This window comes from Pyrus communis, chromosome 2, assembly GCF_963583255.1.
Source record: "Pyrus communis chromosome 2, drPyrComm1.1, whole genome shotgun sequence".
In the NCBI taxonomy this organism is placed as follows: Eukaryota; Viridiplantae; Streptophyta; class Magnoliopsida; order Rosales; family Rosaceae; genus Pyrus; species Pyrus communis.
The window spans coordinates 7,839,549-7,866,672 of record NC_084804.1 but is presented as its reverse complement, the minus strand read 5'-3'; the positions used below and the strand labels follow the sequence as shown (position 1 = coordinate 7,866,672).

At 35.8% G+C, this 27,124-nt stretch overlaps 5 protein-coding genes across 5 annotated transcripts; 3 read left to right on the top strand and 2 right to left on the bottom strand.

Moving 5' to 3' along the window:
• Positions 1–296: 296 nt before the first annotated feature.
• On the top strand, positions 297–2,675 carry LOC137727160 (polygalacturonase QRT3). The gene is made up of 3 exons (XM_068466095.1): positions 297–745; positions 900–1,136; positions 1,386–2,675. The coding sequence occupies exons 1-3, from the start codon at positions 497–499 to the stop codon at positions 2,442–2,444; spliced, it is 1,545 nt and encodes a 514-aa protein (XP_068322196.1). The 5' UTR covers positions 297–496; the 3' UTR covers positions 2,445–2,675.
• Positions 2,676–8,217: 5,542 nt separating this feature from the next.
• On the top strand, positions 8,218–10,945 carry LOC137722145 (polygalacturonase QRT3). The gene is made up of 3 exons (XM_068461122.1): positions 8,218–8,399; positions 8,509–8,733; positions 9,853–10,945. The coding sequence occupies exons 1-3, from the start codon at positions 8,220–8,222 to the stop codon at positions 10,897–10,899; spliced, it is 1,452 nt and encodes a 483-aa protein (XP_068317223.1). The 5' UTR covers positions 8,218–8,219; the 3' UTR covers positions 10,900–10,945.
• Positions 10,946–15,041: 4,096 nt separating this feature from the next.
• LOC137724336 (RING-H2 finger protein ATL74-like) lies at positions 15,042–15,807 on the top strand. Its single transcript, XM_068463077.1, has one exon. It carries the CDS (start codon positions 15,070–15,072, stop codon positions 15,586–15,588), a length of 519 nt encoding a protein of 172 aa, XP_068319178.1. The 5' UTR covers positions 15,042–15,069; the 3' UTR covers positions 15,589–15,807.
• Positions 15,808–16,651: 844 nt separating this feature from the next.
• Positions 16,652–19,946, bottom strand: LOC137726564 (choline-phosphate cytidylyltransferase 1-like). The gene is made up of 8 exons (XM_068465499.1): positions 19,729–19,946; positions 19,295–19,408; positions 18,947–19,042; positions 18,817–18,859; positions 18,220–18,375; positions 18,038–18,118; positions 17,140–17,250; positions 16,652–17,010 (listed from the first exon to the last, which is right to left on the bottom strand). Exons 1-8 carry the CDS (start codon positions 19,848–19,850, stop codon positions 16,879–16,881), a joined length of 855 nt encoding a protein of 284 aa, XP_068321600.1. The 5' UTR covers positions 19,851–19,946; the 3' UTR covers positions 16,652–16,878.
• Positions 19,947–23,540: 3,594 nt separating this feature from the next.
• Positions 23,541–25,735, bottom strand: LOC137727039 (glycine-rich RNA-binding protein 4, mitochondrial-like). The gene is made up of 4 exons (XM_068465983.1): positions 25,553–25,735; positions 24,291–24,359; positions 24,046–24,152; positions 23,541–23,962 (listed from the first exon to the last, which is right to left on the bottom strand). Exons 1-4 carry the CDS (start codon positions 25,695–25,697, stop codon positions 23,825–23,827), a joined length of 459 nt encoding a protein of 152 aa, XP_068322084.1. The 5' UTR covers positions 25,698–25,735; the 3' UTR covers positions 23,541–23,824.
• Positions 25,736–27,124: the final 1,389 nt, after the last annotated feature.

Sequence of the window (27,124 nt, the reverse complement as noted above, 5' to 3'; positions counted from 1 at the left end):
CACTGGACCCAAATCAAGTACAAGGTTAGCCTGCAGGTAGCAGGTTGGCTTGCTTTGTAAAAATACCTTATAAACTTTGTCAAACTTTTTGGGGTCCCAAAAGTAAGAATCTGGTAACTGCTTACTTTTCTGTTAGAGAAAGATTAATTAAAACAAAAATTAAAATCTCTCATCAGTTATGAAAACAACAAAGACAGGACGCAATTATTTTAAGGGTTTCTCATCATCATTTCATTTGTATAAATACCAGCATTTGAAGGGTGGTGTCCTTTGTATGATACCATAATATTATCTAGGAAAACATTTCGTACCATTTTCTCAGCAAATATTAGTTAGCCCCTTCTCTTTCCATGTCCCCTTACTCCACCTTTCTCTCTTTCTGTTTTCCTTTCTCTCTCTCCCGCACATATAAAGCGATCAAATATATCCCAACTTCTTGCATCTGACATTGCTAGAAACGCAGAGAAAAACAGAGGAAAAACAGAGGAGTTTAGGAATGGAGGCAATAATGCCGAAAACGGCTCTAATATGGTCAATCTTCATGGGATTTTGTAGCTTCATCGTAATACATGCCTACGCAGAAGATTCTCAAATGGGTTATCGTCAGTTTCCCGGTGGCAATTACAACGATCATTTGCGAAAACTGCAAGAGTTCAAGGCATCACTCATCCGCCATGATTCGATTTCTGTTGCACCATCTTCAATCCTACCCTCCCCTAGTCCTAGCCTTATTGCTCCGCCAACGGTAAGTCAATCCCTTTGCGCATAAATTATAGATTTTTATTTTGTAATTTGGTTGTTTAATTCTTGGTTATAACGTTGGGATGAAGTTTTTGTTGTTGAAATTATGTGTAACTTGTTAGTCCATGTTGTTGAAAAATGGGTGATGGTTGGTGCAGGGGAGCACTAATCCACGTGTTTATCACGTGACATCGTACGGTGCCGATCCGACGGGGAGCAGAGACAGCACTGATGCACTTGCTCAAGCAATGTCTGATGCATTTAGAGGCCCAACTGAAGGGTTCTTGATAGAGGGAATTGCCAATCTTGGAGGTGCCCAGATCAATCTTGAGGGTGGCCTTTATCTGATCAGCAGGCCCTTGAGGTTGCCTGGAGCTGGAGTAGGAAACCTTATGGTATGCTCCAATTTACGTTATTTTCTTAAATATTGATAAAAGTCTATCATAAAGTTTCCACGAAATTCTGATACACGTGCGTTATGTCAAATGGTCATCCCATGACTCACCTTGTGGAATTTTCCTAGTCTAATATATGTTTCCTAATTGTTGGTCAAATACATGTTAGCATCATGATTTGAATTAAGTAATGTGATTAGCTTTATGTAATACTTGTTTAACTTGAACATTCTTGTTTTTATGAAATAGATTCATGGAGGAACGTTACGCGCCTCGAATGATTTTCCAGCTGATGGTTACCTAATCGATTTATCGCCAACATCATCCGGTAACATGAAAGAAGAAACCAAAAAAGAGAGCTCAATGTCTGCACAGCTTTCATCATCATCCTACAACTATGAGTACATAACTCTCAAGGACCTATTGTTGGACTCTAACTACAGGGGAGGGGGCATTTCTGTCATAAACTCACTTAGGACCAGCATAGACAATTGTTACATAACACATTTCACCACCAATGGGATCCTAGTCCAAAGTGGCCACGAAACCTACATCCGGAATTCCTTCCTAGGGCAACACATCACCGCCGGTGGTGATCATGGCGAAAGGAACTTTTCAGGGACTGCGATTAACCTAATGGGGAATGACAATGCTGTGACAGATGTAGTAATTTTTTCCGCTGCCGTTGGCATTATGATTTCAGGTCCGGCCAACATACTTTCCGGGGTTCATTGCTACAATAAGGCCACCGGATTTGGTGGCACGGGAATTTATTTGAGATTGCCTGGGTTGACACAAACACGAATCGTGAATTCGTACATGGACTACACCGGCATTGTTGCCGAAGATCCAGTGCAGCTTGATATCTCCAATAGTTTTTTCCTTGGTGATGCATACATTGTCCTAAAATCAATAAAAGGGGTTGCCAATGGGGTCAATATTGTAAACAACATGTTTAGTGGGTTCAATAAGGGGATAGGGATTGTTCAATTGGACCAAACAAATGGGCCTTTCAAAGAGGTTGAACAAGTATATGTGGACAGGAACAATGTGAGGGGTATGAACATAAAGGGCACAGTTGGAAGGAGGTCTGTGCAAGGCAATGGGAGCTCATGGACCGTAGATTTCAATCCAATTCTACTATTTCCTAACCTTATTCGGCACGTTCAATACACGCTAAGTTCCGGTGGCAATGCGTTCCCAAACCATGCCCTGAGAAACATGTCGAATAACCGTATTGTAATCGAGTCGAATGTGGCAGTTCCGGCTTCTCTTTTTGTGACAGTTGATCAAGGAGTGGCAAACTGAAAGCTAGCTGACCTAAATTTGTGTCAAGATTATTGACTGGACAAATTGTGAATAGGTTGGGGAGGATGGCAACATTTTGCCATTTTCTTTTTGATCATTTGCCCTTTTTTTAGTCATGATTTACACTATTAATTATACCACAGAAGATATATAAATATATTCATATACATGTTGTAACTTGTAATAGTAGTTTGAGTTAAAGAAATAAACCAAATACGATACATCTGTAAAACTTAGGCCACAATGTCTTGTTGCTTTGTCAAGGGTCATGTTTTGAATATGATTCATTGCTGAATTTGTGTACTAGAAATTGACGAATCAAATAAAAGGCTTTTCTTGTTACACGTGACAATAACATTTCAACACAAGTCAAAATTTTAAATAATTAAGTAGAGATGACGAGGGTTTGAAAATCATTCGGAAACAATTTTAGAGAATTTATAAAACAAGAGCAACTTATGTGGAATAGAATGTCACGTGAAAGTAAATTCATTCCATACTCTGGCGACGATATTTTACATATAGTTTTGAGAAACATGACAATGTGATATCGTGGGTGTGGACGTGTATACATAATAATAAGGGATTATACAAACAAATGTCAGGTAGAAGTTGCGTGGAGTAGGAAGCCGAGATGACCAAAAGTCCAAGCTTTTGAATAGATAGTGGAACTAATCTTTCTATTCTATATATATGCCGAAGGTGGTTGGCCATTAGTCATGACTCATTCGTCAATGTTTTATTTTTTTCATACATACAAGCTACTTAGGTGCGGAGAGAGTTGAACACAGGACCTCGATGCTTGGGTAAATATTTTTGAAAAATTGATCGTTTTAATGATTCTACAACATCCAAGTGTTGAACTAACCAATTCAAAAAAAAAAAAAAAAAAAAAAAAAAAAGGGAATCTATAAGAGTGAAATAGTGGGTTTACTAAGATGATATGATGAGTCATTAAAAGCGTATATTAGTTGGGCAATCAAGATCTTTAATTTTTTTACCATTTTAGTCAATTATTATTAACTACTGATGGACTTTTCAAATAAGAGAATAGAGACTTAAGGTTACCGTTGAAGATTTATTGAGAGATTATAACTCAAGTAGTTGATGTGTATATTCAAAACCAAAAACTAAGAATAAAATCAAGCATCAAATAAGCCCAATAGAATTGTGACTGATCGCGGAGTTTGTTTTGCATTTATATACTCAGAATTATCGTTGTAGCGTAATATATTTGTATTTTTGTAAGTGATTTTTTAAAGCGAAAATCTCAAAACCTCCTCTAGCATCTTTTAAGGACTCTCGCCTGCTTGCTGGAAGCTTCTGGGAAGAAAAAATAAATAAAAAGAAGATTAGGCCTAGTTGGAGATATGCAAAATTTTCAAACTTTTCTAACCTCTTGTATTCTGTGTAGGATCAACACGTTGAACGGCAAAAACTTTTCTCAAGCTTCATTTTGAAAGTGTGATCTCAGTTCTGATTCATTTGTTTTTTACTCAAAAGATAAATCATTCTCGTTAAATTTTTACACTATAATTGAGATGCAGTAACTTTTACAATTATTGTCTCTGATTGTGAATTGGACAAGAGTAGAGGAGGTATATAATTCTCAACTTTGATATCAATTAAACTTTGCGTGTTTCAATATTTTCCTTCTACGTTCTTTTTTTTCTTGACCTTTTTTGGTACTTTTTATTTTTTATTTTTATCCAAATACCTTCCATACATGTGATCCTGGATTTTAAGGCCCAAAAATGTTTGGGCTAAATCCTAACTAAAGTTGATAAGGTTCTCTAACTTCACAAGAAATTACGCCCAAATAAATAAAGAATTGGGTAATTGTCGGCACATCTAGGAGTATATAATAATTTCACCGTCCAATCTTATTTAACGCTTTATTTATCTGTTATCGGTCCAAGTGCTTATCTTAAACCGAAGAAGAAAAAAAGTCATGTACATAGAGAAAAAGGGAATAGATCCATTTTGGATCCTTTTTGTGGGGATTCAAAGAATTAATCAATTGAGTCCGTTTATTGTACATTGCGTGGCTAGAAATCATTTTGATTTTGAATTTAAAATTGAATATAAATAGTACTTAACAAAAACTGGCCGCATGATGTACGATAAACAGACACAATTGATTGATCTCTGTATCCCCACAAAGAGGATTCAGAGAGGATCCTCGGCCGAGAAAAAGAGAAATGATTGATACACACCATTTATTACTTTCTACACTCTTTTTAATTCTCGTTGTTAAATTTCCGCTCTAATTCTCTTTTGATTTGTTCAATTAAATGATGAAAGCATAAAAGGTTGATATTTACGAGGTGAAAAAAAGTGCAAAATTCATTTCTCTCAAATGAAAAAAAAAAACATATACTTATAGGTAATTTTATTCACATATTTATTTTTACTTCTCATACATCATTCTCAATTTTCAATCATCAAATCGAATGAACTGAAGATGATAAATGACTATAATATAAAAAAGGTGTTTGTGAAGTAAAAATAGGTGTGTGAATAGCACTATCCAACTTAAATCAAGCAAAACTTGGTGCGATTTTGCATGCATACTTATAAGTTAAAACCGACAATATTCACTTATCAAACATTTAATCCTATTATCCTAACCTAACAAATCAATGTTCACCATCTGAACTCTAAACATAATTGTTTGGGCCCAAAATAATATTATTGGGCCAAGCTTAGGTTTGTGTTCGGTCCAATGCTCTTCCAAAAATACTATGGGTCGTCCAAGCTGTTATAAGTGGCCAATTAGGTCGGCCGAGTCCTGTTGCAAGAAGGATTGATTTGGATAAGAGTGAAGAAGTCGAGTCTTGGTACAACAAGGAGGTTTCAGAGTTGAAGGTGTTGGGAATTCGGGAGTGAATCCAATTCATTAGAGAGCTTGGTTCAGAAACCTATTGGAACTAAGATTGGCCGAATCCTAATCAGATTAGATTTGGGAGTTTTAGTTCGGATACATCTCTGGTTTGGCTAGGAGTAGGTTTGCTGCTATATATACACAGGGGAGTGCATCATTCAAACCTTTCTCTAACTCAACACACAAACTGTCCTGCGCAAACTCTCGCTCTATGCGAAACCTCTCAAACACCTTTAGATTTTTATTTTCTTTTTCTGCTAACACATCTTCAGTTTGGATAAACAACACTATTGCCGCAGAATCAGCAGACCCGAAGCACCTTCAGTTTGGATAAATAGCATTACGTCGAGGCAGACTGGTTATTTATCCAAGTCTTGGCCAAGAAGGATTTTCGAGTTCTTGCTGGCAGAGGTCATCTCATTAGCCTTTTTGACAAAGTGAGGTGTTACAGATTACAGGGCTTGGCACATTGAACACCGAGTTGTTTTATGATTGGATATTCACAAGTAAGTTTTAGAGCTCGGCATCTTGACGACCGAACCACATTTACCATCAAGACATACATCTCTTTTGAGTACTTGTGTCCGTATAGTTTGGTATCGGTTCGGCATGCTTATACTTTTACAAATATAATCACCGTGATCGAACCCGACGCCGACAATCTATGAACTTCGCAAGATTAGCAGCCTTGTCTTCAGGCTCTAGAACCCAAAGGTTGAGACGTGTTCCTTTCTCGGCCGCAGTCGCAAGATCAAGAAGTCAGCAGCACGCCCAACGTGATATCAACACATTTTACTCCTTGGCCGAGCTCGGCCGACGAGTTGGCACGCCCCGCACACAACCGAAGGACGTAGTTAGCTTATTAATTATTCGGCCTACGCGCCACGTAGGCTTGGTAGCTTTTAGGGTCAACAATTATATTAGATTGTCTCGTTAAACAATATTGAGAAATTAAAATAAACATTTTGTTCACTAAAGCACCTGCATAACCAAATTATCATAAATTAAAGCACTCAATCATAGACAAGCATCATACATGCTGTACTTAAATGCACATTGAAGAAGATATGGACGAACCAACTTGTGAACAAGGGACTCATAATTGCAAGAGTAGAGTCAGTAGACTAAACCTGAAAATTAACTTAAATGTGAGTTAATTAGTACTGTCACAACACTAAGCTTTTTATGGTATACATCACCAACTCCTCAATGCTCACGAGTAAATTTTTAGTATACTCTCCACGCAGTGTTATAATAGTTTCTAATTATAATTTAAAAGTGGAATATATCAATTTTATCGGTTACTCATATTATAACAAATAAAATAAAAGCACCACGTGATGATTTTTCGGGTATGCACGAAAATTTCTTCATGCCCACAACCGCGCAAGAAATAGCAAATGCATAGAATACAAGTCTCAACCACCCGCTTAGTGGTCCTAAGTGGTCCTAATTAATCGAAAGCCAACTTATTCTGTGTTTTTCTGTGAAATAAAGTGTAAAAGGCCTCTCTTTAGTGCTTTGCTTTCCATGCAGCAAAAAACGAGAAGGAAGGGAAAAGCAGAACTAATAAAACAAAGGGGTTTTTGCAGGATCGGTTCTGATCCTCTCTTTCCTACAGCTAAGCTGGTTGTCAGCACATGCTTTATGCTTATGGAATTTAAGGCTGGAAATTGGAATGTAGGATAAGAAAGAGGATTCGGATGTTGAAACGGCAAAATGTACTTAAAGATTTGTACAGACGCTTTAACTATGATTCTTTGATCAACTAAAATGCTTAATTGGAAGTAATCAACTCTTAGACGAGTGGTATTTAGTTTTAAATTGTTAAAATTGATGTCAAGTTCAAGAACTCCTTGCGTTATTTACAAAAGAAGAAAAAACGCATAGATTTTATGTCTTTGTAATGCCAGATTAATATTATGTCGATTTTCATTGGCGAAGAGACTTACATTCTAATCATGGCATGTTAATTTACTTACAATGTATGAGTATGTTTTTTACTCATGCGTATACTAACACAAAAGGAATATGCATAATTATGTGAGTCCCATCAATTTTGAGTATGTTTATCTCATACTCAATCATTCACATCCATGTTCCTTCTAATACCTCATTCCTTCATATCCTCATACCACGTAAGTAAAACATTAATTAGTGGATGAAAATTCCATCATATCGATCATATCCAATCATTCATAGCCATATTCCTTCTAATACCTCACTCCTTCAAATCCTCGTACCATAACATTAATTAGTGGATAAAATTTTCATCATATCAATACCTAGTCATTTACAGCTCTATTCCTTCAAATACCTCATTCCTTTAGATTCTCATACCATGTAAGAAAAACATTAATTAGTGGATGATATTTTCATCATATCATACGCAATCATCCACAGCTCTATTCCTTCTATTACCTCTTTCATTCATATATATCTTCATTTCATGTAAGTAAAACATTAATTAATGGATGATATTTCATCATTTCTTGCTTGTAAAGGTTGCTAAAAAAATTTCACCAACAAAGCAAATGGTGGTAAATAACATACAAAAAAAAAAAAAAAAAAAGAGAATTTAACAAATATGATGACAGATAATAACAACCATATAACTAAGTAACAACCGAAAGGGCGGGAAAGCAAAAGACTGAAATTTTGTTCCCTTTCTCCTTATTTTTCAACTTAAAATATGCCTAAACCTTTTTCCATTAGGCTCAAAACCCAAAGTTATATATAAATAGGAACAAGTAACGTATTTTTAGCAAGGCTCAAGAGTCCCAAAATTCCAAAGACCAAAAGACCCCAAAAAAACTCACATCTCTCTCTCTCTCTCTCTCTCTCTCTCTCAAGGGAGGCGCATTTCAAAGAGTTGTTCAGAGCAAGGAAAAATGAGACATATGATGATGTCATCAGCAGCATTGTTTTTCTTCTTGTTATTATTGTTGGTAGCAGAAGAAGCTTCATGTTCCTACAGGCCTCAAATGCTATCAGTATTCCAAGCACAAGCAACAAAGCTCCAACAAAAACCATCCACTTTCTCATTTTCTGCAGTTTCAAATGTCACAGGGGTAAGATAATTGCAATGTTCATTCAGTTTTGTTTTATTTTAATTTCATTGTATCTGAATTAAGTTCAGGTTGATTAATTAACTAATTAATGTGGGTGATGTATGATTAGAATGGGAGGGTGTTTTACCCAATCGAGTATGGGGCAGACCCGACTGGAGAGGAGGACAGCACAGCTGCCCTACTCAAAGCAGTGGAGGAAGCTTTTCAGTTGAAATCTGGGCTTGAATTGCTGCCTGGAATCACTGACTTGGGAGGAGTTGCCATTGATCTGCAAGGTGGAAATTACAAAACTAGCCAGCCTTTGATTTTTCCTTCAGGTGGTGGCAATGTTGTGGTCAGTAATTTCGCTTCCTTTATCTCTCTCATCTTGTCTGTGTCATCACGTCGTACAAGTTCAAGAATCTCAACTGCATATCTGTGTCATCGTGTACAAACAAAACATATAAAAACAAGTTCAAGAATATTTTGGTTTTTTTGTTCTTTCTTTTGGTAAAAATTAGACCGTGAAAAAGTAAAATGAAAAATTACCAAAGAGAAATAAAATATTAAATACTCATCGTGGCCGGTAAATAAAGCTATTTACAGAAAAAGAAGAAAACTTTGGCAAATGGGTGACTCCCACGTTGCCATGTTGTTGTTTGTGCACCGGCTTTCGTGCATGGGAGCACAATAACACATAGAACTTTAGTAGGTCAAGTCGTAATAGTCCAGTTTAAGTTTTTTCTCAACTGAAATCTACTCTCCGACCTCTCCGTCCTGAAAATTAAAACCTCGGAGTAATGCATCCACCAAATGCAAACCCCACACAGATTCAATTTTATATTAATTCAACTTCAATTTTCGATGATACATTATTGCAGACGTTGTCGTTGTCACTTGTCAGGAAGAAGCTTCGCTTGATTAAAAATGAACTCCGGTTTATGACTTTGCCCGTGATCCTTGTTTTAGATGTTTGGAGGGTTTTTTTTATTTATTTTTATTTTTATATTTACTGATATCTTTTGTCGTTAGATGTTGATTATTAGATTCTAAATTAAGAATTTAACGGCCAATATTTCAATGTATAAACTACTTCAAAATATATTAAAAAAAAATTCATAACGCACATATGTGACGCAAGATTTTAATGAGTTATTAATTTACCGTTAAAATTCAATCTTATTATTCAACTTGTTACATCTAAAAGTGAAATAAAAGTAAGTTTTCCTCTTTGTTTGACAAATTAAACTCTCTTTTTTTATATGAAAGATTGACAAAGACTCTTCGTCAGTCTTTGGTTAACAAAGGAGATTCTTCTAAATACAGCAAATAGATTTTGCTTTTATAATATATTATCAATAGGGCTGTATGCTTTCATGTGCACCCAATGTCAATTTACTGGAATTATCTTAGATGTTCATATTTTTTTTTTGTGGACATGAAAGTATTTTATATGGTCTCAAACTCTATATAGGTACGAGGAGGAACCCTTCGGGCCTCATCCACATTTCCTGGAGACCGCCATCTCATTGAACTATGGTCACAAAATTCCCAAAAACAGAAACAAAAATCCTCTATTGCTAATAATTATTTCACAAATGAAGCCCAAAACAATGAAGCAATCTACTACGAGGACATCACATTCCAAGACGTTCTCTTCGATTCGGGCTTCCGAGGAGGAGGCATTTTCATCGTCGATTCAGCCCGAATCCGAATAAACAACTGCTTCTTCCTCCACTTCACAACAGAGGGCATTTTGGTTCAAAAGGGCCATGAGACCTACATATCAAACACCTTCCTAGGGCAACACTCAACGGTTGGTGGTGACAGCGGCGAGCGGCAATTTACGGGGACTGCCATTGACCTAGCCAGCAATGACAATGCCATAACTGACGTGGTAGTATTCTCAGCTGCTATTGGTGTTGTTCTGAGGGGCCAGGCTAACATGGTCACTGGTGTACATTGTTACAATAAGGCCACAGGGTTTGGAGGCATAGGCATTTTGGTAAAATTAGCAGGAAATTCACAAACCAGATTGGATAATTGCTACTTGGATTATAATGCAATAGTTATGGAAGATCCGGTGCAAGTACATGTCACAAATGGATTCTTCTTAGGTGGTGCAAATATAGTGTTGAAATCTGTCAATGGAAAAATATTTGGATTAAATATTGTAAACAATATGGTTACAGGGGGAGGCTCACAAGTTCCTATGGTCCAGTTAGAGGGGCAATTCGGGGATATTGATCAGGTGGTGATTGATCAGAACAATGTGAATGGGATGAGCTTGAAATCAACGGTGGGAAGGTTGAATGTGGAGGGCAATGGGACGAAATGGACGGCTGATTTTTCATCTGTGTTGGTCTTTCCCAACAGGATTAGTGATTTTCAGTACTCGTTTTATACAAAAGGGGACACCAAGTTTACAGCACATGCTGTGACAAATATCTCAAACAATGCGGTGGTTGTGGAGAGTGAAAAGGTTGTAAATGCTGTGGTTTCTCTGGTTGTTCACCAGTAGATTAATATATCTAATAAGATCAGAAGTTCGATGCATAAATTGAATCATTTACTGCTTGTAATAATACTTTCCATAAATTTAATCAGTACTCTAAATTTTTTGAAATTTTGTAGTGTTTATCACCTAAGTTTATGGTGTTGAATAGCTCATAATTCAAAGGGTTTTTATCACAAATGGTCCTTGAAATTGACCCTCATTATCAAGATGGTTTTTGAAATTAAAAATCAATCAATATAGTCTTTGAAAATAATTGTCGCAAATCAATGTGGTTCTTCATTCACAATTCTGTTAAAAATTCCATTAAGTGCTAATGTGGCACGTAAATGGGTCCCACAAGATTTACCCGTTTTATCACAAATGATCCTTGAAATTGACCCACACTATCAAGATGGTCGCTGAAATTAACCCACACCATCAATATGGTCCCTGAAATTGAAAATCAATCAATGTAGTCCTTGAAAATAGGTGTCGCAAATCAATATGATCTTTCTGCCACAATTCAGTAAAAAAATTTGTTTTGTGCTGATGTGAGTTTAATAATTAATTAAAAAAGTTATCTAAATACCTTTTTGCACAATGAATTTTTTTATTTTATTTATAGTAGTGCCTACTTCGAAGAGAGATTTCTTCCATAAATTCTCAAAGGCACAAGGGTTAACCAAGGCCTAAGAGGGGGGGTGAGGAAATAGTTTTCAACCAACAATAGACGCCCCTCGGTTATAACCTCATTATCTCCAGGCAGACCTCACCGTTCTTTGCATCACCAGACCACTAGGGAAGCACCGAACAAATTCTCCAAGATTAAGGTTATGAAGATGTTGATCACCTAAATGTTAACAGTAATGTCCCAGAAGTCATTGTCAATGGGCCAAGACGTCGGCAAATGTGATCTTGATCTAGGTTCAATTCGGTGAAGGATATCGAAGTGTGTAAAGATTGGTGTATTGAGATTTTTTTAATAGAGAATAGAGAGCGAATGACGTAGAGAAATGTGGATTGGGATCAGAGGTGATTGCAGAACTAGGTTTTTGGGTTGACAATTTTTTTATTAACTATTAAATTATTAAGCATACTTGTAATTTTTAAAATTTATTTAGACTTATGTGACCCATTTATGTGTCATATTAGCACATAATAGAATTTTTAACAGAATTGTGATGGAATAACTACATTGATTTGAGACACTTACTTGCGGGACTACATTGATCAATTTTCAATTTCAAGGACCATTTTGATGTTGTGGGTTAATTTTAAGGACCATTTGTGAGAAAAATGATTTATGAGGCCTATTTATATGATACATCAGTACTTAACAGAATTTTTAATAAAATTGTAATGGAAAGACCACATTGATTTGCGACACCTATTTTCAAGAACTACATTGATTGATTTTCAATTTTAAGGATCTTCTTGATTATGAGGGTTAATTTCAAAGATCATTCGTGATAAAACCCTAATTCAAATGAAGAAATATACGTCAAAGGTAAAGGGAAGTAGTCATTGCGATACTTCTTCTTGGATTACTCTAGTTCCTTGACCGGTTAATTGTCAAGATTGGCTGAATTACCAAGGCAGCTACCCTAATTAGAATACTATAAACGAAAAAGACATACCAAATCAGAAAAGATAAAAACATTTTTAAATGATACATTTCTAGAAGTTGGGAAAAGGACTTGGGAGAGGAAAGCTTGACTCCTTAAGAATGGAATTGGATCCTCTCCTGAGCAGGGGATCAGGATCATTCTAACTCACTAACACGGATCGTTAGATTTTGATCTAACGGCTATAATTATTATAACTTTTAGAGGAACCCCCTATTTGTAGTTGTTGGATCAAAATCTAACGGTCCATGTTAGTGGATCAGGAGGATCATGATCTCTTGCTCAGGAGAGGATCCAATTCCCTTAAGAATGAGGAGGCGTTCCTCCTCGATATATTTTGTAATAGATTTACAAAACTTCGTGTTTATAATTGGAACTGTTTATACTATAAATTACTCTGTAAAGATCATCTCTGCAAAAGTCAATTTAAAATAAGATCATTTAGTCAATGAATTGTAGGAAATAGATAGACGATTCATAATATTTTTACAATATTAGACTATTTGTTTTTATACAGTTCAATGACTAAACGATCTCATATCTTATCGATTTTGTGCAAATATGGTTTTTCAAAATGAATTATAATATGAAGAGTTTTGATCATAAACACAAAATCATGTTAATTGATAATAATGCATCTTAAGAGGAACTCCTCTCATTCATTCAGGAGCTAAGTTAATTCCGAATTGGGAGCCCCAAACTACAGAAACAAAGATCAGGCATTAATCAGAAAACAACAAAAGTATATTCTTTTCCAATTACACCAAATTGAACATGCTTATTGTGCGATTTCTTTACGCTTAAGATACTGATGACTGTGTTGGTGCTACTCTTTGCACGCGCGCAGCTGTGTTATTTTAGTCACTTCAACCTTTATTTAGGAAATGTCTGTATCTAATATAAGAAATGTTATCATTCAGTACTACGGTCTAATAATATTCTCTTCACTTGGAAGTAAGAGGTTTTAGGTTCGAATATCGTGAATGACGAATTCGACATCAAATTAGGTTGCCCATTGTGTGGCTTATCCGAATTTCCCCTCCTCCTAGTGTAAAAATATTGATATACTAAAAAAAAATATATATATATATATATATATATATATATATATAAGAAATGCTGTCAATAGTGGCTTTTTTCACAATTCATCTAATAATTACAAGAAACACGTTATGCAATCAACTCGGTCGGAAGACTTGGAATTCTACTTCAATTGTGACTCAACTTCAGTCAAGCTCATTCAAAAAGGTCCGGTATCTCCAATCAATTAACATTGATTTAATGGTAGTTATCTTCATTTAGTCAAATGTTGTTTCAAATTTGACTCACGTAATAGCACAAATGCTATTTTTTGTACGGCAAAAAATTCTTTCATAAAAAATATATCTTTTTTAGGTTTATTTGTTTTGAAATGAAAAGCATAGGGGTTTGTCACTTCTCCAACTCTCTCTCTCTCTCTCTCTCTCTCTCTCTCCCCATTATGTAGGGTTTTTGGCAGGAGAATGGAATCCTATACATAAATCAATTAAGAAAAGAAAAGAAAATACTTTTACTGTATCGCTCGAAGTTGTATATGAATTGTTGAAATGAGATTGACGATAATATATGCAACGAGTTTAATACGTCCTATTATAATGACACAACTCGGTATTTTATTGAATTTTCATTTTTACATATCAGATCTTTTATCAAAGAAGAATATTGCATTAATTCAATCAAAGACCACAGGAAAAGATTCATAGGTAGTTCATTCAGATTTTGCCAAGAAGTTAGAAGGAGATTGGTCTAATCATATCCAATTGTTTCGGGTCTTTAGTAGAGTGAATTTACATTTCCAAAATTACGTGTTGTCCACTACTTGCAAGTTGGTGGGAAACAAGCAACCAATAGGAATTGGTACAGTTTGAAGCGCATTAAACAAAAGAGAAGAAGACAGTGGATTGCCAAGCAAGCATATCCAAACATGCCACCGTTTTCCTCATCCATCACCTTACTCTCCCCACGCTCCATTAATTGAGGAGAACAACTTGTATGACACAGATTTACCGTCACAATAATGTATGTACTAATTATAGAAGAAAATATGTAAAAAAGTTAATACATGTTTTTGTGTTATGGGCATGAAAAGCTATGTAACGGTGAACCTATGTCATGCAAGTCCTCTTAATTAAGGGCTATTTTTCTTATAAAACAACGTTTGGCTTCTTTAATATTAGGAGTTATATTTGCTTTAATCGCAAATCACAATCTTATACATATATGTTTTAAGGTCACAACAAAAAACTTTATGTATACATGTCAAATCTAATTTGTCTAATAAAAGAACTTTTTCAACAAGCCAAGTATTTTTCGTATGTCCTAAATCACATTGCTCTCCACACCTACATTAACTAAGCCTTAGCCTCTTCTTTCTATTTTCCCTCAAATTTACGTTCCCTTTCAGCACGTACTATCAAAACTATGTTCATGCCCCTTCTCTCCACTAATTAAACTTGCATCTCTATCTTCCCACTACTACTCTCATAAGTTTACAATTTTCTCCACCACTTCAGTTTTCGTATTTATCTCTATGGCTCAAACACCCCCTCCTCCAATTCCCAGTCCCATCTCAATAAGAACACTTTGTGACCAAGACCCTAATCATGATCAATTCCAACCCACTCATCATCTCAACTTTATGGTCATCTTGGCAGCAATCTTTTGTGCCCTTGTGTGTGCTCTTGGTCTCAATTCCATGTTACACTGTGTTTTTCAATGCACGAATCGCACCCTCACTGAACCGGTCCAATGGGTAGCTTCACGCCGGCTTAATTCAGGCCTAAAGAAGAAGGAAATGGTGGCTTTGCCTACTTCAACTTACGCTGATTCAGGTACTACTTCCCCATCTTCATCGTCTTCAGGCTGCGCTATCTGTTTGGCAGATTTTTGTGATGGGGACAAGTTAAGGGCGCTGCCCAAGTGCAACCATCGGTTTCATGTTGCCTGCATTGACAAGTGGTTGCTCTGCCACTCTTCGTGTCCGACTTGCCGGCATAGGCTCAAGTCCAGTGACTCCATGCCCTCTCTTTCTGAGATTGTCACAACCTAAGAGACTCACTACAGAGAAGTCATGAGCTTAGTTGAGTGGATATGACTGCAGAAACTCATGAGTTTGTATTAGGGTTCGATATTAGTATCTGGTTTTACTAGTTTCTCTTCCTATTTAACCTATTTTATGAGTTCATTCTTTCCTCATGGAGTTGAGAATGGAGGAGTTTTGAGTTTTGTAGCATGCAAACTATATTATTAAATGTTCTAGTTTTGCTATTGCCATATTTCATATGTGTGTGTGTAAACCGTAGAACATGAACTTATTAATTTTTGTTCTTATCGTTAAAACTCAAAATTTTCAAACTCTTTTTATTAGTTTTCCTTATCTTTTTTTTCCTGTTGTGCAACACAGTTAAAAGTTACTCGATTAGATCAATGTTAATTGCTCTTTTGTACAAGTGATATTGAGGAAAAGAAATTTAAATCAGGAGCTCTAGTACAGTGGTTATATGATTTGAATCAACTGAGCTTCAAATTATTTGTGAAAGATAAATTATGTTTGAAATACAATGTCAATGATTACTTGGTTTGTTGACACTCAGTCTCCATCTTATTGGAAGATGTCCTAAGTTCAAATAACATGAACTGACAACAGTTGGTAACTAAAAAAACAATTGATTTTAATATGATTTTATTTTATTAATCATGAATCTTCCAAAGAACTTTAAAGTCATTCCATTTCGTTTAATAACCATGTAGCACATGTATGTCTCTTGATGGTGTTAAAATACTATCTAAAACTTGCTGTAATGGAAGCCACCAGCACTAAAATTTCCTCAGCTCTCAAGGACAAAGCCATTGCACTTTATTCCCCATGTGATAGACTCAACGAGGTGAGAGGAATGCTGAAGAAAGAAAAGAAAAAGGCATGTCCCAGTTTCGTTCTGCTAAACTTGCAAGGAAACCTTTCCAGCTTTTGGTTTTGGTTGGCGGATTCTGTAAAAAGCTTCCTATGTAGTGATGGTGGTAACACCCTCATCTGATGTGAGAGATTCCGAAACAAGAAACCGAAAAATGAAAAGTTGTTAATTTGTGGAAACTCGAACGACTTTGCAGAAATGTGTGATCTTCATAAAGATTTTGTGTCAACTACATCAAACAAGCACCTACCGAAACGAAAATGACAGAATACTATAATTGAATTTGAAAATCCAAGCCTCGATTTTGGCTGTTTCACAAACTGAAGTCATATAATCAAGGAATCTAATGCTATCGACTTCTTACTTAGTTCTACATTAATACAATGGACAAGTATTTCAGCTCCTAATTGACAGCAACAGAAGCCACTTCAGTTCTCGTCTTCATCCTCGTTTTCTTCTTCAGAGTCATCATAGAATTCATCATCTTCTTCTTCATATAAAAGCCCTCTGAACTGCTGCTTCCTTATTCGCTTTTGAATTCGGTCCCTTATGGCTGTTCCCTGATAGAAGACCATGACAAGTTTTCAAGTCAAGAAAATGAGATAAATCTTCCCTGATTATGTTCAAATCAGCTCATGCATACAAACACAAGCGGTGTAACAAACTGAGATAAGGGAAAGAGAGCCCACCATTTTATGGAAACCTTCTTCAAACCTCTCAAGAAATCCAGCAACCAGCCGGTCAGCATTCTCCACCCATTCATTACGACGCATTGTGGCAGTTTGTGTTACTATTTGTATCTGCACATTCACATCAGAGTAAAATATCAATCAACTTATGACTAGAAAATCCTAAGCCAAACACGTTTACTGCTGCTGTAGGTTTACTGCAGCTCTAAGTGCTCTTACTAGTGCATGAAAAATAAGGGCCCAGCAAAACCAAGATTGTCAATATTATCAGGGAACTAAAGTCCGCAGGTTGAGTCTCGTTGGTATTTCTAAGCCTAAAGGTTTTCTAAAATGCAGGTTCACTCTAGCTGAGTGCAAACATAAGGAACTAATCAACAAATATGTGAAAACAAAAAATGATGCCAGAAACAAATAAGATTAGAGATGTCAAAGTCCAATAGTCCGTTAAGAAGATAAAAACATGTTCTAATTGCAAAAGTATGCAGCATAAATTGCAAACAGAGTGAGGCCATAAGTATAAGTGCAGGAAGGTACCCTCGGAGAGGCTAGACCAAAAAGGCAATACATGTATCCGATTCTTTTTGGACTTAACAAATGGTTGGTCTCTCTCATGCATTGTTTTCAAAATATATGCAACCCAATCTATTTAGTATATGAAACACCGATGATGCAGTTATGAAAGGAAATTCCAAACTGATAGCAAGACAAAAAGTACAGGGTATTGAAGCGTGTTACTACATATATGGTGTAAGTTGTGGTTTTGCAACCATGTAACGCGTACATTATGTAATGGAACTGTATAGGGTACTGAAGCCTGCTGGATTACAATCTCAGACACTCCAGTCAATGATGCAAATGAAAAGGTAAGAAATATTATTAAGCATCATGGAATAAATACCTTCTCTCCTACTTTTTCTTGGTGCTCCTTGACCCTTTCACGCAATCTTTTCAGTCCCATGTTCACTCTCAGTCGCTTTTCCTAATAGTAAGAAATAAGGATGACGGATATCACTTTTCGCACCAGAACAAAAAAGCAAGCCATCACATGAACATGAGATATTCATATAAACAAGAACTCACCCTCACATAGCTAACACCTAGATCCTTTCTCGTGTACCCGCGGTCCAAATTACGCATCACATACTGGTTGTAATCTTTAACTATCCTCATTATGAGATCTGATGTAGAGATCCCATCAGTTCGCTTTGTTTCCTTAAACTTACCAACGGACTTAACCTGTGTGGCAGTTTATGTCAATTACAAAATAAAACATGCCATTTATGAAAATCAAGAATGATGAATAACCATATCGACAGAATAAGAACTACTACAAAAGTTAACACGCTGGAAGCATCCACACTAGTCAACTACTGATAAACAACTGTATAAGTAGCTGAAACAAAGCAAGATGACAGATAAGACTAGGAATTAGAAGAAGAGGATATAAATGAATAGCAAAAACCTAACAGCAAGAATTAGAAGCAAACAGGGCATATAAGACTGTAAGTGTTATTCCTATCGCCACCCAGAATTTAATCTACTCGACATTAAGTGGTTATATCATGACAGTCTACAGAGAACAATTAAAACCTTGACAGATACAAAAAGGAAAAAGAGAAGGCCACAATGTTCTGAATGGGAAATAAACACGTAGGTTCGGTTATCAACAGAACTTACAAACTCATAGACATCCTTTCCAGAGCCACTGGCATCAGCATAGCTACACATTTAGGACAGAGAAGAAGCATCAGATTGATGATACAGAAATATTGCAAATCGTAATTAATTTGGGGTTGGTTAACTTTACGGAAGAGAGTCATGTGCCACAAAGTCAATCTTGTGCTTGTCAAGAAACTCTTGCGAGAGCACCCATGGTGCGTCGGGGATAACTTCATCCACCCATCTGTAGCATATATATTACAACACCATGCTTCAGAAACAACAATTGAGAAATGTAAAGTAGGTAACTGAGAGTGACGATGCAAAGTACGGTTTTCAACAATACGAATTTACGTTTTTGGTTAGATGCAAAGCAATCATAAAAAGGTTTTAACAGCAATAAGCAGAAGATTAACAAGTACTTTCCATCTGACCCTTCGCTGTGTTTAGCTTAACCTAACAAAGTGAAAAACTTTAGGCAAATTGATAAACTAACCTGCAATGGCGGAGCGATTCATAGCGCTCCTTCTCAGTCATAACAGTTTTTCCCTTATAACTGTGGGTAATTTCATCACCACAGCAGCCAACAAGCAGGTACGTGTTCGGAAACCTAGATTTTAGACATAAACGAAACAATCCAAACCCAAATCACACTTCATCCAACTTATCAAATTTAGAAATTTACTACTAACAGTAACAAAAGAACAAAGAAAGAAACTTTTTGGCCTCGAATTCGAATTCCAAGGCAGACATAAGCAAAGAGAGAATTAATTCAAAAATGTTCCTTAACCAATCTTCAAGACGGTAAACATCCAGTTAAACCCAGAAATAATTTCAAGTCTTGACAGGGAAATTGCTTGAGATCCAAGAAAAAGCATGTAATTTCACTGAAAATATGAAACCAATTCAATTCTGGAGAGAGAGAGTTACAGCTTCTTGGCTTGCTCGAGAGAACGGGCATGGCCGAAGTGAAAGAGATCATAAATGCCGTCTGCATAGACTCTCACTGGACGCTCCTCCTCCTCAACACTCTGCTGCTTCTCTTCCTCCATCACTCTTTGTCTCTCTCAACTGCAAATTCTTTGGGTTTTTTGCTAAATTGGTTCTCTCACAGAAATAGAGAGCTTCACAGCCTCTCTCTCTCTCTCTCTCTCTCTCTCTCTCTCTCTCTCTCTCTCTCAAGGACCACACCACTTGGAGTTTTGTAGTTAACGTACAAATACCCTTGTACGCTGGTTTCTCTTCAAGAGTCCGCTAACGTTGTTGTCGTCTTGACGGTTATCCCTACATCCAAAAATCAGTTAGTACTGTTTATCGGCCGTTAGTCTATTCATAAGAGGAGATAATATATCATAACTTAATAGTTAGAGAAATGTTAAGGAGATTCAGAGCCTCACTTTTGAGAGGGTGTATTTAGGATTTCTCTAATATTTAATATGTAAAAAAGTGAAGACGCTAACAAGAGAATTTTCAGTGTGATTGGAACACAGAGTGATACACATGTAACTATACAAATGATGAGATACGTGTACTAAAATGTTAATAACTTAAAAAGTAAAATTCCCACCACTTATATAAAAACACGTGATGTACCACCCATATTCCAATCACAATAAAAAATTTCTGCTGCTAGACCAATTGGTCATATGAAATAGAGAGCTTCACAGCCTCTCCCTCTCGTATTCTCTCTCTCTCTCTCTCTTTCTTTCTCTCTCTCTCTATCCATGTTTCAATCACAATAAAAAATTTCTGTTGCTAGACCAATTGGTCATATGAAATAGAGAGCTTCACAGCCTCTCCCTCTCGCATTCTCTCTCTCTCTCTCGCTCTCCCTACCCATGTTTCAATCACAATAAAAAATTTATGCTGCTAGACCAATTGGTCATATGAAATAGAGAGCTTCACAGCCTCTCCCTCTCGCATTCTCTCTCTCTCTCTCTCTCAAGGACCACACCACTTGGGAGTTTTGTAGTTAACGTACAAATACCCTTATACGCTGGTTTCTTTCCAAGGGTTCGGGCTTAACTATGATAGTTGGTTATCTGTATCCGTCCGCTAACGTTGTTGACATGTTGTTGTCTTAATGGTTATTCCTGCATCCAAAAATTAGTTAATACTATTTTTTTTGGCTGTTAATCACTTAATCCACTCAAAAGAGGAGATAATATGTCACAACTTAATATTTAGAGAAATGTTAAGGAGAGTCACAGCCTCACTTTTGAGAGAGTGTCTTTAGGATTTCTCTAATATTTAATATGTAAAAAAGTGAAGATGCTAACAAGAGAATTTTCAGTGTGATTGGAACACTGAGTGATACACATGTAACTATACAAATGATGAGATATGCGTACTAAAATGTTAATAACTTAAAAAGTAAAATTCTCACCACTTATATAAAAACACGTGGTGTACCACCCATGTTCCAATCACAATAAAAAATTTCTGCTGCTAGACCAATTGGTCATATGAAATAGAGAGCTTCACAGCCTCTCCCTCTCGCATTCTCTCTCTCTCTCTCTCTCTCTCTCTCTCTCTCTCTCTCTCTCTCTCTCTCTCTCTCTCTCTCTCTCTCTCTCTCTCTCTCTCTCTCTCTCAAAGACCACACCACTTGGGAGTTTTGTAGTTAACGAACAAATACCCTTATACGCTGGTTTCTCTTCAAGAGTTCGGGCTTAACTATGATAGTTGGTTATCTGTATCCGTCCGCTAACGTTGTTGACATGTTGTTGTCTTAATGGTTATTCCTTCATCCAATTGTTTTTTTGGCTGTTAATCACTTAATCCACTCAAAAGAGGAGATAATATGTCACAACTTAATATTTAGAGAAATGTTAAGGAGAGTCACAGCCTCACTTTTGAGAGTGTCTTTAGGATTTCTCTAATATTTAATATGTAAAAAAGTGAAGACGCTAACAAGAGAATTTTCAGTGTGATTGGAACACAGAGTGATACACATGTAACTATACAAATGATGAGATATGTGTACTAAAATGTTAATAACTTAAAAAGTAAAATTCCCACCACTTATATAAAAACACGTGGTGTACCACCCGTGTTCTAATCACAATGAAAAATTTCTGCTGCTAGACCAATTGGTCATATGACATAGAGAGCTTCACAGCCTCTCCCTCTCGCATTCTCTCTCTCTCTCTCTCTCTCTCTCTGTCAAGGACCACACCACTTGTGAGTTTTGTAGTTAACGTACAAATACCCTTGTATGCTAGTTTCTCTTCAAGAGTTCAGGCTTAACTATGATAGTTGGTTATCTGTATCCGTCCGCTAACGTTGTTGACATGTTGTTGTCTTAACGGTTATCCCTGCATCCAAAAATCAGTTAATACTGTTTTTTTGGCCTTTAATCGCTTAATCCACTCAAAAGAGGAGATAATATGTCACAACTTAATATTTAGAGAAATGTTAAGGAGAGTCACAGCCTCACTTTTGAGTGAGTGTCTTTAGAATTTCTCTAATATTTAATCTATATCTATACTATTAAGAGAACCCTCTTTGTCAATATTTTTTTTTTCTTCTTATTTTGCTCTTACTTTTGATACTCACCATTGACAAAAAGGAGGGCAAATAGTAATTTTGTACCTTTTGACAAAATGACAATCATATCCCTATTTTTCCTAGTTTTCCTTTTTTTTTTTTTTTTTTTTTTTTTTCAGGAAATGACAACCATATGCTTATTTTTCCAATTTTACCTTCACCTTTGATACACAATATTGATATAAGGAGGATAAAATAGAAATTGTACATGCACACAAAGTGTGTGCTCTCTGCTAGTATGTAATAAAGTGAAGACTCAATGCTGCTAGAAGAGATTTTTCAATGTAACCGAAACACAGAGTGGTACACCACATGTAATTATACAAATGCTGGATATGTGTGCTACAAATTTAATAACTTAAAAAGTAAAATTCCCACAATTAATATAAAAACATGTGGTATACCATCAATGTTTTGGTCACAATAAAAAAAATTTGCTGCTAGACCAATTGGTCATGTGAAATTTTCTTTTTCTTGTTCCTTTTTTTTTTTAAAAAAAGGGAGACAACTAATGGTGAACCACAATTATCCATCCCTTCTGAACTCGAAGGAGATTAGTTGGGAATTGTATCCTACTCGCGTCGCATCGACAATCAAGCAGATTCACATCTTACAAAGTATCAAAACTGGGACCTCCCGGTTTTTCTTTTTATATTAAATACTATTTTAAATAAATTTTTTGTGCATGTGTCTAATATCCTTGCAGATAGAATGATGGGCTTCTACTCATCGATTTCGTTTTGAGACTTCCCCTTTCTTGAACTATTATAATAGTTTTGAACCTTCCTTTCCTTTAATAATAATGCAATTAAAAAATTAAAAAAATTAAAAAAATTAAAAAAAAGCCATTTCTTCTCTATATTATGTTTGATACCAATTGACTTAAAATTATGGACAAAATGCAGAAAAAATAATGGTGTCCAGTACAACTTCCACCTGCTAGTGGGTTGGTAACTGAATAAAATATTATTCATGTTCAAAATGGCTAAATTTGATGGGAAATTCAACACGAAGAAAACTCAAAATTCTTCCCCAACCCAATAGAATACGTTTAAACCAGTCAAGCATTTTCTTGAGTTCGAAGTTGTGTTAGAGTTACGTTAACCGCAACCAGTTTATAGAAAATGCTAACGTCAATTGTTTACATGAGCATGTTTGTGACAAACAACGGTTAATTGGGTTTGGATCCTTAATAGATCATCACTTGACCAGCGATGAGAAATTCGACATACAGTGGACAATCTCAGTCTATGTACAAGAAGTTATTGAAATAAGATTCATTGTCGTTTATATCGTAACAATACAATATCTCATTCGTATTGAAAAGACATTCTAGACTTTCAAATTACAAATGCTCTAACCAGACACTACTTACACATACACAGTGATGACACTCGGCCGGGCTGCTAATAGTTGCAGGAGCAAAATCTACCTCTGCATCCAATATTCACATTCTAGTGTATAGTGCTGTTTTCTATCAGTACCAGCAGTCCGAAACTTCCTCCTGCTGCGGCAAATTCTGCTTCTTTGGGGGACCAGAGGTTCTCAGGGATTCTCCATAAGCATCTTTCCCGGGTCTAGCAAGCTCTACGTAGATGATCCTGCGGTCAAGATTCTGATAGTTACAAAACAGCGAATGAGTCACCAGGAGTAAAATTTCGTGGGAAAAAGGCATGGGAAAAATGGTGAGGTTAGAACCTGGCGATCCATATTTTCCAGGGCATGCATGGCATCGTCTTGACTGGTATATTGAATAAATGCAAACCCCTTGGATTTCCTTGAGGATTCATCCTTGACTAGTTTAACTGGCAGACATAGTAAATACCAAATACAGTTACATGACGTTGATAAATGTATGGCAAAAAATAATGGATCGGACCTAATGAAATGACTAATGCCTTTTCGATAATCATCTAGAATTGTCAAGACTACAAGACATGTACCTTCAGCTATCTGGCTGAAACTGGAAAACTTCCGCTGCAAACTATTTTCACTGGTGGAATATGGTATATCTGCAGCTCAAAACAGTACAGTTAGAACTTGGACAGTTAAAGACAAATTGCAAAGTATCTTTATATTTTTTGGGATCTTCGGTATCTGGTATTATCTTTGTGAAGTGCTAACTCGCTATAGCTGTTGCTACAAACCTATACTATGGTACATAAAAAGGCTATAAACTTAGAATATATGATAAAATTCAAGGATCTGAGGCCTCAGTGAAGAAATTGCTACAGCTGCTACCAACTCCTTGCTCTTAAAATTGTTGACTACAACTGCAAATAGTAAAATTTCATTCCAAGCCATGATTGCAAAAAACACAAGTGAGATATTTAGTTAGTGCCAAGCCAATCTCTGCTTGTAGTGAGCTTACTTTGGATGGAGAATCAAGTAATTCCGCACCTAGAAGCAGCTTAAGTAAACCTAATCATATTCTACAGATCCACGGCTTAGGCATTAACAATGTTCCAAAGATTGTCCATCCATTACTCTCAATGCTACCTTGTTAACTATCAGCCTAGCTAGTGTTGCTATTGTCTGAATCTGAAACACAGATGAACAACCTCTGTTAGCCGTATCATTTTACTTTTGCGGCTTTGCCGGTGCCTACTTAACTTCACATGTACAGGAATAGGCAAAATGGACCACCACCTCACTTCCTCTTTTAAACAATAAACTCTTCTCATCCCATTTGCTCTTAAAAAATATTGAACCACGACAATGAAATTAGTCACCCTGGAATTTCTCTTTGTATCAGTCTTAAACTACTCCCTTATATAATCTTCACACTCATCTTAAACTCGAGTTGTGCTAACTGCTAACCTACACTCATTCCATTTGAATCATTGAATCGAATTCGAGTGTGTGCTGCTAACCTCAATCCAAATAAACTGTACTCAATGTATGTTCACAAGCTAATACATTTCCAATCAAATGATAACAATACAAAACCGCCCAAACACAATTGAGTAGAGAAATTATGTCAAAAATTAAATGATAAATCAATAAAATACAGCATAAACTACATAAAAAATTAAACTTTAAGAAAACCCAGATGATAAAACAGTAAAAACTCAGAACAAGAGCTACACCAAAATTCACCGATAAATCAATCAAAATTTACCACAATTCACAGAATGAAGAAAACCCAAATGGAAAATCAACCGAATTCACAGTAATTGTATGAAGTAAACATAAAAATCCATACTTTTAACCAAGATTTTGCTTGCGAGAGGATAATCGAAGAACGAAGCTCTGACTCCGAGGTTCAATGGTTTGGCGACCGTACGATTTGAGAGAGAAGTTCGTTTCGGGTATGCATAACATGGGAAGGAGACCGTTGCCGCCCACATACCTCCTCAGTTCTCAATCTTCTTCTTCGAGTGTTGAGTTTTCTGCTAACTTCATCTGTTCTTCGCGGCTTCGTATTTTCAGTTTGCAGCGAAAAGCCCGCGACCAGCATTGCATAATGGGTCTTAATCCGAGCCCCAGCCCAACAGCTTCCCTCAACCCTATTACCCTTCTTTTAGCCCATCTCATTTCCCTTTTTTTTCGATTTTTTTCTTAGATGTTTTTTTTATGCATCTCATCTTCACACAGTTTAATTTCTCGTGAATTTTTAACATCAAAATTTGTCCGGCCTTTTATCTAAAATGATCTATGAGATTAGCATAACTCCTCACTTTGGTTTATAAGATTTGAAATTAATAGAAGTACTTATTGAGTTTGTCCACCATCAATCATTTTTGTCGTTCAGTTGAAAAAACACAGTTAAATAAGAAACCAAAATGACAAAAATACCCTCAATTTAATTAACAATAGGCTAAAATAAGTTGACAAAAATTAAGGGTATTTTTGTTATTTTCTCTTTATTTAATGAAGATTTTTCACGAAACGATCAAAATGATCGATGGTAGACAAACTAAGAGACAAGTGCTATCGATTTTAAATCTCAGGAATCAAAGTGAGAAGTTATACTAATCTCAGAGACCATTTTAGTTTAAAAGCCAAAGTTGTCGCTAACCTATATTTTGAACTACAATTTTTTTATACAATGATATTGGGAGATGGATATATGGGCCAGACAATTAGACATAATTGAACGTCAAAATTCGTCATTCGTACAAGTCGAACTTAAAATCTCATGCTGCTTACAATAAATACATTGTCCTAACAAATTAGACTAGTAATTATTCAAACTACTATATCAAGAAATAGACTTAAAATTTAATATAAAGAAACGAACACAACGTCTTAATCAACTTTTGTTGTATGAATGAATAACCAATACAGTAGTTTAAAGGCTAAAACTTAGGTTACTTCTAAGAGCAGCTAAGTCAAATAACAATTAGGATAAATTAGAATTAGATGCCTCATTTTATATTTTTCTAAATTAAACATCTATTACTTTTCAACTTTTGATTAAAGTGCTTTTACTTCTAATTAAACTTTATATTCCAGGTATATTCTTAATTTAAGTATTTTATAAATTCTTTTAGATCCATTTCTATGTAAAAAAAAATGCACTCAATAATATTCATTAATTTATTGCTATTTTTATGGAATCTCATCCCTCCCTCAATTTAAGGATTCAATTATATATACTGGGGTTCAAGATTAATTGGATGAAATATAGTTTTTCCAATTTTCAACTCAACATTTTATATAGATTATAAAAAAACAAGAGTCGTTTATAATTAAAATTGAGAAGTAGACTAGACTGCCTAATTTCATGCAACTGAAAATAAATTTGAATTTTTTAACAACTACTTATAGTAGA

Bases quoted from the DNA above. Each gene is read 5' to 3' on its own strand.
- LOC137727039 (XM_068465983.1), bottom strand. From the start codon at position 25,697: ATGTGGGCGGCAACGGTCTCCTTCCCATGTTATGCATACCCGAAACGA. The intron at 24,360-25,552 runs GTATGGATTTTT...TTTGAGCTGCAG, and splicing joins AAGCAAAATCTTGGTTAAAA to ATATACCATATTCCACCAGT. The intron at 24,153-24,290 runs GTACATGTCTTG...TATGTCTGCCAG, and splicing joins TTTCAGCCAGATAGCTGAAG to TTAAACTAGTCAAGGATGAA.
- LOC137722145 (XM_068461122.1), top strand. From the start codon at position 8,220: ATGAGACATATGATGATGTCATCAGCAGCATTGTTTTTCTTCTTGTTA. The intron at 8,400-8,508 runs GTAAGATAATTG...ATGTATGATTAG, and splicing joins CAGTTTCAAATGTCACAGGG to AATGGGAGGGTGTTTTACCC. The intron at 8,734-9,852 runs GTCAGTAATTTC...AACTCTATATAG, and splicing joins CAGGTGGTGGCAATGTTGTG to GTACGAGGAGGAACCCTTCG.
- LOC137724336 (XM_068463077.1), top strand. From the start codon at position 15,070: ATGGCTCAAACACCCCCTCCTCCAATTCCCAGTCCCATCTCAATAAGA.
- LOC137727160 (XM_068466095.1), top strand. From the start codon at position 497: ATGGAGGCAATAATGCCGAAAACGGCTCTAATATGGTCAATCTTCATG. The intron at 746-899 runs GTAAGTCAATCC...TGGTTGGTGCAG, and splicing joins GCCTTATTGCTCCGCCAACG to GGGAGCACTAATCCACGTGT. The intron at 1,137-1,385 runs GTATGCTCCAAT...TTTATGAAATAG, and splicing joins CTGGAGTAGGAAACCTTATG to ATTCATGGAGGAACGTTACG.
- LOC137726564 (XM_068465499.1), bottom strand. From the start codon at position 19,850: ATGGAGGAAGAGAAGCAGCAGAGTGTTGAGGAGGAGGAGCGTCCAGTG. The intron at 18,376-18,816 runs GTAAGTTCTGTT...ACTGCCACACAG, and splicing joins GAAAGGATGTCTATGAGTTT to GTTAAGTCCGTTGGTAAGTT. The intron at 18,119-18,219 runs GTGAGTTCTTGT...TCTTACTATTAG, and splicing joins TAGGTGTTAGCTATGTGAGG to GAAAAGCGACTGAGAGTGAA.